At 50.9% G+C, this 11,786-nt stretch overlaps 1 protein-coding gene across 3 annotated transcripts in view; it reads left to right on the forward strand.

Moving 5' to 3' along the window:
* Positions 1 to 2,825: 2,825 nt before the first annotated feature.
* The window catches only part of MYH9 (myosin heavy chain 9), a 63,125-nt gene continuing 54,164 nt past the window's right edge, over positions 2,826 to 11,786 (forward strand). For all 3 annotated transcript variants that reach the window (XM_007446739.1, XM_007446738.1, XM_007446740.1), the window contains exons 1-2: positions 2,826 to 3,158; positions 7,325 to 7,481. In XM_007446739.1, coding sequence (XP_007446801.1) covers positions 2,826 to 3,158; positions 7,325 to 7,481 — 490 coding nt within the window. The remainder of the gene's footprint in view (positions 3,159 to 7,324; positions 7,482 to 11,786) is intronic.

An 11,786-nucleotide genomic window follows, 5' to 3' on the forward strand; every position in this document is an offset into this window, starting at 1 on the left:
AGTAAATATCTGCTGAATGTTGTGGGATGCATTCCCCTGTACTGCCCGTGCTCCCCTCAGCTTACTGACAGTTTCAGCCCAGCCCCAATGTTGGCCTGACTTCTTTTGCAAGACCCCAGGCACAAGTGTGCTGGGAAGAGGCCAGGCCTGGGGACCAGGCAGATCTGGGTTAGCCCATAACTGGGCCGGGCAACTCTGGGCAAGCGACTTGCCCTCTCTGGACTGTTTCCTCATTTGTAAACCGGGGAAAATAAGAGCTTTTTTTCCCAGGGTGACTGATGGTTAGGTGAGGTTGGCAATAAACCAAACTTGATGTTGGTAGGTAGGTACTTAATGATTGGCCCCTTCCCCCCTTCTCTTGAAGTGATCTTGTAAAGGGTACCTTCACTGGACGGGGTTGGTGGAACTCCTAACGAGCAGTGGACTTGGGTTTTTGGGGGACAGGGTTGACGTGAATCCCTTTTTGCATATTGATGGGAGATTGTCCTCTCCTTTCCGGGTTTCAAGTCTGAGGAACCAGCAGCCAGGGAGGCCCTGTGCTCAGTGATTGTTGCGAGTTCTCGAGCATGGTGGTGACGTGATTGGGGAGATTGGTTGGGGGACCCTGGGTGCTAGGACTTTGCAGAGGGCGACTGGCCCGTGGTCAGATGGACGGCAGAGAGGCAGAAGACAACTGGTATTTACTCTGGCAGAGAGAAGCCTTTGATTTGTTTGAACAGACTGGCCAGTGTGGAGGTGAGCACAGCTGGATTTGGGCCTGTCTAGCCTTCAGACCCACCCGGAAGATGAGGCTGGCCAGGTGGTTTGCAGCCATCCCCTTCCTGCCTTGCTTGCTGCTGCCTAACTCTGGGGCCTGCCTGCTTCTTCTGGGGGTGGTCCTTGCAGGTGGATGGTGCTCCTTGGTCCCCCAAGAGGGGCTGCCAGGGTTTGCTTGTGCTGCAAATGTAAACAAAGCCACTGGCTGAGCTTGCTGGGGAGGCTGCCAGGCTCTGCTGCTTGGATTTGCCTTCCCTTGTGGTGGGTGGGAGCTAGCAGATTTCCTGGAAAACAGCCTCTCCTGGAGTGAGTCCAGGGGAGCCCCTCAGCCTTGATCTGGAAACCATTTAATGAGCCCAGATAAGAAGGCCTGGGCAGCCCAGACTTTTGCTTTTGTTCTCTGCCTCCCAAGCCTTCAGCCTCCTTGGCATCCAAATTCCTGTTGGGATCAGGAAGCATGAAAGACTGTGAGACTCTGGGTTTGGATCTGGGGTCCTCCTGGCTTCCTGGGCCTGGGGAGGGAGGCTTGATCTCACAAGGGAAAAGCTTCCCTGTGTCATGAGCTAGTCAGTGAGCTTCTGGGTTGTTCCTCTGGTGGCTGTGGGCTGGCTCTGTCCTAGACCAGGGTTTCTTTTTCTTTTATTAATTTAATTTAATTTAATTTAATTTAATTTTTATTTTTTATTTATTTTTTGGCTGCATTGGGTCTTCGCTGCTGCGCACAGGCTTTCCCTAGTTGCAGCAAGCATGGGCTACTCTTTGTTGTGGCGCGCAGGCTTCTCATTGCGGTGGCTTCTCTTGTTGTGGAGCACGGGCTCTAGGTGCGCAGGCTTCAGTAGTTGTGGCACGCGGGCTCCGTAGTCATGGCTCGCGGGCTCTAGAGCACAGCCTCAGTAGTTGTGGCGCACGGGCTTAGTTGCTCTGCGGCATGTGGGATCTTCCCAGACCAGGGCTGGAACCCGTGTCCCCTGCATTGGCAGGTGGGCTCTTAATCACTTCGCCACCAAGGGAAGTCCCTAGACCAGGGTTTCTTAGTCCTGCTTTTGGTTCAAAGCAGCTGTCCTCCCAGCTGATCCCAGCCTGAGCCTCTGAGCAGGAATAAGTACTGTGGTTAGGCTACGGGAGACCACAGAGACCAGGAGTCCTTCTTAGGTAACTCTGTACTGAGCCCCTTACCTCCAGAGAGCTTCTGTCTCCTCGTCTGTAAAATAGGATGATAGCGCGTACTTTACCCACTTTACAGGGTTGTTAGGAGGAGGATCTTCTGAGATAGTGAAGTGTGCGTGACAGCACTTCACAAACTGTAAAACCACTCAGATAAGAGGGATTCTTATTTTATCATCTTTGTTTTGCAAATCAGCTTCAAAAAAAGGCAAACACACATGGACTTATGTTCTCCTGGCCCATAAATTATGAGCGTTGCCTTTTTACATTAGTGCCTCAGAAGGGAAGCACTCATTACTCTCCACGAGGTGTCCTGGAGCCTGACTTCTTTTCTTCTCGCCTTATTTCTTGGGGCGATGGAATTAAACTCTGTTGGCAACATGTTGGTGTTGTGTTTTCTTCTCTTGGTTGACTCCGCGAAATAAGAAAAAGTTTTTTAAACTGGAGCCTTCCACTCTGTGCACTTGTAGTCAGTTGCCTTTTTTGGGTTAACTAGAAATGTGTTCTTGTTGGAAGTCCTCTTAAACTGTGTGGTCACTTTCCTGCCTTAGCAGGTGTAGCTTAGTGTGACTCTAATTACATCTGTCTGAGATTCTTATTATGCATATCATTTGGCACAATCGTTGTTTATAGATTTGTTTGTGCATCGATCCTGGGATACATCTTACCATTAATTCCTTACAGAATCTCTGATATCAGCTTGTTTTTTCAGTGATGTACATCTTTCTCCCGAAAGTAGAGGGCGAGAAAATTTTGACAAATTGTACAATCTGGTTATATATAATTTTACTTATTATAATGCTGTACAGTTTGCAAACACATGACGTGAGTGATCTCTTTGTGGCTGATATAGTTGTAGCTAACGTTGTATCCTTTTTTTCTCCTGGTCCTGGCTGTAAGTCACCATGGCTCAGCAAGCTGCCGATAAGTATCTCTATGTGGATAAAAACTTCATCAATAACCCGCTGGCCCAGGCCGACTGGGCTGCCAAGAAGCTGGTATGGGTGCCTTCCGACAAGAGTGGCTTTGAGCCCGCCAGCCTCAAGGAAGAGATGGGCGAGGAGGCCATCGTGGAGCTGGTGGAGAACGGGAAGAAGGTGAAGGTGAACAAGGATGATATCCAGAAGATGAACCCACCCAAGTTCTCCAAGGTGGAGGACATGGCGGAGCTCACGTGCCTCAACGAAGCCTCGGTGCTGCACAACCTCAAGGAGCGCTACTACTCAGGGCTCATCTACGTAAGTGGGCGGGGCTCTGCACAGGTGGGAGGTTCCAGGGCTCATCTACATAAAGTGGGCGGGCTCTGCATGGGAGGGAGGCTCCAGGGCTTATTTACATAAGTGAGTGGGGCTGTAGGCCGGAGGGAGGAACTACCGAGAAAGAGATACACTGACTGGTATTAAGTGGAAAAGTCCTCCTTTATAGACCAGCTTCGCCCAGGCTTCTAATATGGCAGGTAGGAAGGATTGAGGCCCAGATAGGGCAAGGGACTTATGCAGAGTCACACAGCCAGGTGCTGGCAGGCCTGACACTGGAACTTGGGTTTCTGTATCTCTGTCTGTCTTGATGAAAATATTGTATGGACCAAATTAAAAGCCCCTGTCCCTCGGGGTATTAACCACTTAAATTCAGCATTAGTGACCTGCAGAAAAACAAACTGCCTTAAAGGAAGCATTGCTTGTCTGTGGAGGGGAGATGGGAGCTAAGTGCTCTTGTCTGGGAGTGGGATTCTCCCCTTGGCATCCTCAACTGCTTACGTTAGAACTACTCCGCTGGCTCTAAGAAATGGGTCCTGCTCAGCAAAGCAGAGTGATTCAGGTCATGGGAATTGGAGCCTCCAGGATCTGGTTCCAGTCTTGGCCCTTCCTGACCATTTGACATGGCTACGTGGGGCCTCACTTCCTCATCTATGAGGAGTTGTGAAAGCATTGTAAAGCACCAGCCAGCCCTGGGCTCGCACAGAGCCTCGGCTCTGTAGCTGCTACCTTTTGTCGTAGATGAAGGTAATTCCGACCCTCTGCTCGGCCTTTTATGGGTGTCGCTGTTCAGCTTGGGTCCTGTTAGAGCATTGCTGAGTGTGAAACAAGTCGGTGGCCTGCACTTGCCTATCAGCTGGCTGCAAACGGAAATATTAGTTATGAAAGTGCATTCGACGTTAGTTGCTTCATCTCTCAGAGTGTGGGTTTTACTCTAGGCAGGCATGGACCTGCACCTACAACTCGTGGGCGGGACCAAAGCCTTTTCTCCAGAACTCTTCAGCTGGAGGCGTTAGGCCTTAGCTCCCGTTTTTGCTTCTTTGCTGGCATCTCTCATGCGCAGATCCTCCTGCCTCAGTCCAGCCTCCTCCTTGGCATCCTCACCAGAAGGAAGTCGATTGTCTGTTCAGTTGCCCTAATGGAGACCCCCAGCAGGTGCAGAGCTGCGGGGAGATCAGAGCCGCTCAATGGGGCTGCCTGGGCAGGGGGCGCTGCCTCATTCACAGGCCCCCTCTCTGCACACGCTGTTCCAAATTGCAACCCCGGGAGCCTTTGTGCGGTGTGTCTGCCTGGCGTTGTGGGGAGCGTGGCTAATTCTGCGCCACAGCTGCTCCGTCTGTTTCTCTGGTGGGGGGAGGCCCGGGGGCAGGGGGCAGTCGGGCACAAAGAGCTTCTGTGGCCTGTGAATGGAGCAGCTCCCTGGTGTGGCCGTGTGGGAGCAGAGCCACTTGTTCAGTGTCTGCACAACCACGGGCCTCCAGCAGGATGAGCTCACAGTATAGCCCCTTCCTCCCACCTGAGCTGCAGTGCTCATTCCTCGGGGCTTAGTTTCATCATCCACTGATTTAATGGGATTAGCCCAGAGAACTTTGAGGTCCTCTTGAACCCCCCCCATGGGACCATCTGCCCACCCAGCTGTCAGAAAGGCTTGTCCTAGTAAAACCCAGGCCCCTTCTGCCGTCGCCACCAGCTGTTTCCAAACATCTGGCCCCGTGGCACGCCCTAAATGTGTGGCCACGTTGTCCTTTGCTTTCATCGGGCTGGATTTCCTAGAGTGTGGGTTTTCTCAAACCCCAGGAACAAAGCTCACTTGTTTCTGAGCTCCTGGGATGACCTCGCTGCTCCCTGGCCTGCTATCTCAGCCCCACCCGACAGTCATGGAGGGAAAACCAGAGGTTTCCCGCCGTGCTCCGGTCTTCCCATAATACCCGAGCTGCAGGTTGCCAACACCTCGTGCAGACTTCTTTGCTTCAGAGCTTTCCTGGTGCCTCCTGAAGAGAGTAGTTGGAGGGAGAACAATTGACTGATTATCCCAGGAAGAAGGAAACTCAGGGCCCTGCGTCCCCTCCTCCAAGCAGAAGAGGCAGTCAAGCACCCTTGTTCATTTCCAAGCTCAGCTGCTCTTTTGCACGGGGGCCGGTGCGTGGTTGGTGGGTCCCTCCGGAGTTCTGCTTTCAGCCTAACTTCTGCTTGAAAAGTCCAAGACCTGTAGCCCTTGGCCAGTGCTGGGAAGGGCCTTTGTGCTCCCGACTGGTTCCTGTGTGGACCCTGTCTTTGGATTCAGCCACAAGATCCACCCTCAGTTTTGGCGAGACTGGAGTGGGCAGGGTGGAAGGGACTGGATTGACACATACCCAGCCCCTCAGATGTTGGCTGCTGTTGGTTCGGGGGTCAACACTGTGGACAGTGAGGGTCGAGGCCACCTGTAGCAAGGGTAACAAAAAGATGTGAGGAGTTCGGAGAACCAGCTTCCATGACCAAGGAGGTCTGCACTGGGGGGATTATGGAACCTAGGTCTGCTCCCAGCTCTGCCGGGAACTGCCTCTTGGCCTTCAGCCATCACTCAACAGTCGGGGCTGCAGGTGTGAGTCATGGCTTATGGGCCTCACTTCGCCTGGCTTCTTCTGGGCCTGTGGCCTGTTTTCCTAGGGAGAAGGTGCTTGGGTTGCTCCAGCTACCTAAAGAAAGCTGTCCCCCCACAATGAGCACCCATCACCTGGGTGGTCTCTGGGGGTCTTGTGCAGCTATTAGGAGTCTGTCTTTTTTTTCTTGTCGGGGAGAAGGATCTTGGGAGAAAAAAATAGCAGGAAAATTATTAGAAAAAGAGGACACTGAAGAAAGGCAGATCTGCCTAGACCGTTGCCACCGGAAACTGCTTTCCTGACCTACTCTGAGCCTCTCTCCACGGCTGTGCTGGGTGTGGTGATCCTCATAACCACTCAGTGAGGATCAACTAGTCTGCGTGTGCCCATTTTACAGATTGAGAAATGGAGGGAGAGGGAGGTTAAGAAACTTGCCCTTGCTGAGATTTGACTCTGGGGTCTGATTTTAACCTGGTCATCTCAGACTTGGGGTATCGGGTATATTCTCGGGAGCCTCACATGGAGTGTTGACGAATTGGGTTCCACTTCAAGAGGAGACCTGAGTCTTGGAGAAGGCTCACAGGAGACGTGAAAGTGGTCTTTAAGTTTGTTTTTTGTTTTTTTTTTTAATTAATTTATTTTATTTTACCTTTTTTTATTTTTGGCTGCGTTGGGTCTTTGTTGCCACGCACGGGCTTTCTCTGGTTGCGGCGAGCGGGGGCTACTCTTCGTTGCAGTGTGCAGCCTTCTCATTTCAGTGGCTTCTCTTGTTGCGGAGCACGGGCTCTAGGTGCGCAGGCTTTAGTAGTTACGGCTCGCGGGCTCTAGAGCACAGGCTCAGTAGTTGTGGTGCGTGGGCTTAGTTGCTCCGCGGCATGTGGGATCTTCCCGGACCAGGGCTTGAACCTGTGTCCCCTGCACCGGCAGGTGGATTCTTAACCACTGCGCCACCAGGGAAGCCCCGGTCTTTAATTTTTTTAGAGATCTTCATGTGAGTGTCTCTGGAAGGTTCCAGGGAGAGAGTTATCTGTCAGCGATCTGTTATCCCACAAAGGATCCTAGATGGTTGAGGAGTGCCATGAGTCTTTCCCAGTGCTGGGAAAGTTTAGGCTTGAATATCTCAGAGGGTCCTTGAGGGTAGAATAATTTGTATTTCCACACAGTTTGCTTTTGCTGCAGCCGAATCCTTCTTCCTTTGTGCATCTCTCACGATGCCAAACACATCTTTATCGTCCTTGGATATGAGTTTCGTAACTGGACTCCTACTGTCCCCGAAGCTTGCCCCAGATCTCGCCCGAGGCACACGCTTGTCGACATGTACAGCTGGCAGCAGTCTTGCAGTCGAGGGAGGCTCCCCTCAACTGAAAGAGCAGAGATGGTGCTGGTGCCCCAGCGCCTCGGCAGGTCTGCTGGAGTGGGGCCTGGAGGACCAGGGGCTCCAGGGGGGGCTTTCACATCAGGCTGACTCAGGGTCCTTAGAGGCAGCAGGCATTTTGCCACAAAGTGTGCACGACGTTGAGAATCAGACTTCCTAACCCATTCCTGTTTGCCGCTCTTTTCTTTCAGACCTACTCAGGCCTGTTCTGTGTGGTCATCAACCCTTATAAGAACCTGCCCATCTACTCCGAAGAGATTGTGGAAATGTATAAGGGCAAGAAGAGGCATGAGATGCCTCCCCACATCTACGCCATCACAGACACCGCCTACAGGAGTATGATGCAAGGTGAGTGCCGTGGCCTTCCCAGGGGCTGAGTCTTTACCTCTAGCCTTGTTGGCACCTTTGCAGGTGCTCCTTCACGGTGATTTATGGCTGGATTGGTGTTGATGGCACTGGTGAGGGGGCCGTGCATTGTGGAGGTCTGTAAGCCATTGCGTGAGAGTCAAGACCAGTGGCTATCAAAGGAGATGTTTGTATGTTGATAGAATGTTCAAGAAGCTTTAAAAAATGCATTTCCTAATTATTTTCCCAATTTCTCATTCTTGTCAGGAGCTCCTGTGCCAGTCCTCTGACTTCCAGGTCCCCTCTTCTAGCAGTTTCTTCCTTTCCTTCATTATTTTCACCTCTTTTCTACACAGTTTGGAAACATGCTTGAGTTTTCACATCTTTAAAAAAAACACACACGAAGTCTCTCCTGGATTCTGTGCCCTACTGTAGGTTGTCTCTGCTCTCTCTCCCTCGTCATAGTGGAGCTTTCTAGAGGAAGTATCCGTGCTTACTGCATCTGTTCTTCTCAGCCACACTCCTTGCCCTGCATGTCGTGCCCCCCATTCTGTCTGACAAAGGCCACCCTCCCTTCTGTGGAGCTCTGAGCTCTTATCTTACTTAACCTCTCCCAGGATTGGACAGTCTTACCCGCTTCCTTTTGAAAGCACTTCCTTCCTGTGACTCTCTGGTTCCCCTAATCTCTGCCTTGCCCATCTGCACGCTTCTCCCCCGTTACACCTGGTGCTTCTCAAGGTCTCGTCCTCTGGACCACGGCCCATCCACTTGAGTGGTTTCTCCATCACTTTCCAGCTGAGGACCGGCTCTGTTAGCTGATTGCTGCCAGCCACTTGCTCCTGGCTGCCATTTCTCCATCCACCCAGTCACCCAAGCCTGGAACCTGGCTCATCTTACACTGTCCCCTTTCTCTCTCACCCCTTTTTCCAAGCCAGTCAGCGCTCTCTATAGATTTTCTCTCTTTTAACATTTCTGACCTCCTTCCCCCTCTTGTCTCTGTGGCCCTGGCCTTAGTTCAGGCCTCTACAATTTTTTGCCTGTACTGTTGCTGTGCCTCTTAACCTTTGCTCTTAATAGAGCCCTCTCTCTGTGCTTCTACCAGAGAGTCATCTTTCTGGAATGCAAATCTGATCAAACCCCTGATTTGAACTCTTGAAAAGTCTCCTCAATTGCCCCAGAGATAACCCTTAAACCCTCCAGCAGCATACAGTGCCCTTTGTAATTGGCCTGCTGCCTACCTCTCCAACTTGCTGGCTACATGGAACTCCTTACATTTCTCCAGTAGGCCTCTCTGCTTGAAGCCGCCATGCCTGTTCCATCTGCCCTGCAATAGCTGGCAAGTCTCTAGTCTTTTGTTAAAGACACGACTGAAGCATTACTGCCAGCCTGGGAGGATGTCTGGGCTAGCCCTAGTAATACTTTGACTTAGGTGTGGACTGGGCCCACGTTGCCTTTATATTCTCAGAGCTTAGTCCACTACCTAGCACAGGGCTATGTTCTCATATCTTGTATTGATAGTGGTTTTTCATGTCCTATTACATGGGCATCCTTTTTTTTTTTTCTTCTTTAAACTTTGTAGTCAATCTAGGCTGTGGTGGTGATGAGTCTTATTGTATTAACAACTTTGTCCCTGGTTTAGTGGTTTAAAATGGCAACATGTGGGTCTGTCTTGTACCATCCACATAGTGCTGTGGAAGGTGTTTCATTGCCAAGCTTGGTGAATTATGTAGGTTGTACAAGTTTGGCCTACCCTTTGGCTCCTGTTCATGTCTATCAAAATTCATTGAAGAAGCCAGCCCTTTAGTTTTAAAGTAGGATGTCTGTTTCTGAGTGCTAACTAGAACAGTCTGGTAGGAGAACATTCTGTGGGATTCCAGAAGAGCCTGAGTCTGTCTCTAGAGGTTATGAGTCAGTTTTCTCCTTGCTTTCATAATTGGCCTCATGCAGGAAGTGCACCCTGGAGTATTCTTGAGCTCCGCACGACTGAGTTAGGGCATGTTCCCACACTTGGATCCCAGACCTGAAAGGTTTTCTAGCAAGTGGGATTTTTCACTTCTTGCCAAGCCATTATGATAAGAATAATGTAGTGATGTACAGCATGGTGTCAGGAGTCAGAGTCTCTGGAACTGAACTGCCAGCCTTTTTTCTGACAATCTGTGGGATTTCTTCCCAAAGAGATTTCGCCCAATTGTTATGTGTTCAACAACCACAAAGAATTTTGAGGGGCGAAAGTCGGCGCTAGAGGTTGGATATAATTGGGAAGAAAAAAAAAAAGGGAGCTTGCAGAGGGCTGGAGCTTTCCGTTGTGTTGATCAGGAAGTCTTGGCCATAATGGAATGGCCTTGATGGGAACTGAGGAGCCACCCCAAATTATGAGGGTAAATGGGTGGGTGTTTTCATCTTTTGGACATCTGCAGGCACAGGAAACCTAAGGTCTTGTTGCTTTTTTAAAATTATCTGTGTAGGTGCTGGGTCCGTGTACTTTCTAAACCTCAATCTGAGAAATTTTTGCCCATTTCTGCTTCATGCTGGACTCGGTGCAGCTCTTCAGCCCCCATGTTGACCGAGGACGTTTCCAAGTTCCCTCTTGTCGCACACAGTTGACCTGCAAAGCAATCAGCAACAGATTTCTTGTTCTTGGGACAGGGAGGAAGTTAATTAACAGAAGTTGCCCCTGTTAGGACAAGATGGTTCACCAGTAAAGGAAGTTCTCGAGCGGAGCCTTTGGTGCCTGCCCTGAGTCAGGTATGGACAGTGGAGCCTTGGGGTCTGCAGGCTATTAGAATCAGTGCCTCTCTTTTGGAGAGCATGTCTTACTTATTAGCACATGCTGCCCCTCTGGCTTTGGGGAACACAGGTCTGTTCTCTGACACTTAAATCCTAAAAACCACAGCCAGACAGTTCCTTTTCTGCTTTTTCTTTAAACAAGAACTAGAAAAAGATTTCCTCCCTGAGCTTGCTGTGGCTTATGACATACTAGCATTTATTCTGCCAAATAGGGGAGTTGGTGGCTTTGTCTGGAGACTTTTATGAGATGAGCTCTGTGACTTCTCCTAGGGACCTCCCTCTGTCTTTCATCTCTTAAATGCTCTGGTTTGCCTGTAAGTCCTGATTTATGCCTGCCGTCTTGCAGTTAGTATTAACACTGCCCTCTCTCACTTTCAGAAGCACTCCAGTTTGGATGATGAATTATATGGTTACTTTACCTATTTGTTGGACGAAGCCAGGGTTTCTCAAACTTGGCACCATTGACTGTTTGGGGCTGGATATCCGTTCTCTGTTTTTTTGGGGGGTGGGTGGGGGTGGGGGGAGTTTGTCCCGAGCATTATGGGATGCTTCACAGCATCCGGGCCTCTACGCACTCGATGCCAGCAGCACTCTCCCTCTGCAGTTGTGACAACCAAAAGGGCCCCTAGACATTGCTACCAAATGTTCCCTGGGGGGCAAAATTGTCCCCACTGCAGAACCACTGGACTAAGCATTGCAGATTGGTTTTATTCTAAGTGTCAGCTCCCATCAGTAGTGCCTTGCCTAACCCTGTGTTGACAAAGGATCTGAGACTCAGTGCCAAGGAATGCTGAGATAGATTAGTGCTGTCTGCTGTGGGCACAGGTTGGGGCATGGCAGCATATGGTAGCTATGCTACCTATGGCCTAATATGGATTAGGCCATGGAGGTAGGAGATTGGAAAGTGCCAGAATACTAAGAGGTTGAGTACATTACTCTGGCACTGGAGGCGATGGCAATCCAGGTGGAGAGACAGACATGTTTGTACACAGGGATCTGTGGCCAAAGCTGTATAACAGGACAAGTTGCCACCTACACCTGGTGCCAGCGTGACTGCGGCAGGTGTCGGCTGTCTTGGGAATTCAGAGGAAGGTGTGGCTGCCGAGGCCTAGGGTGCTCGGAATGGCACCGTGGAGGTCGGCTCCTGTGGAAAGCCTGGCAGGTATATGTCAGTAAATGGTTGCAGCACAGCCCAGACGTGCCTGGCCCAGTCTTGTTTGTTTTAATCCTCAGCCTTGGGTTTAATTAAAGTTGCGGTGGCCTGGTAGGTTCACCCTCCCAACCCTGGCTTTCCCGTTTGATTAATTTGTTGTCCTGGGCATTACTGTGTCTTCCTGCCTTGTGGCTGAACCGTTCCTCAGGATTCTGTAAAGCGCGGAAGGCCGGGCAAACGGAGAGCAGGAGGGCAGACGTCCGCCCTGCGGGGACACAGGGTACCCAGGGCTGCCCCGGGGAGCTCGGGAGAAGGAGCACGTGGCCTGTCAGACGCACGGCTGGGTGGGGGAAGGGCGCTTCTGGCTT

Source organism: Lipotes vexillifer, unplaced genomic scaffold (genome assembly GCF_000442215.2).
Source record: "Lipotes vexillifer unplaced genomic scaffold, Lipotes_vexillifer_v1.1 scaffold870, whole genome shotgun sequence".
NCBI lineage: Eukaryota > Metazoa > Chordata > Mammalia > Artiodactyla > Lipotidae > Lipotes > Lipotes vexillifer.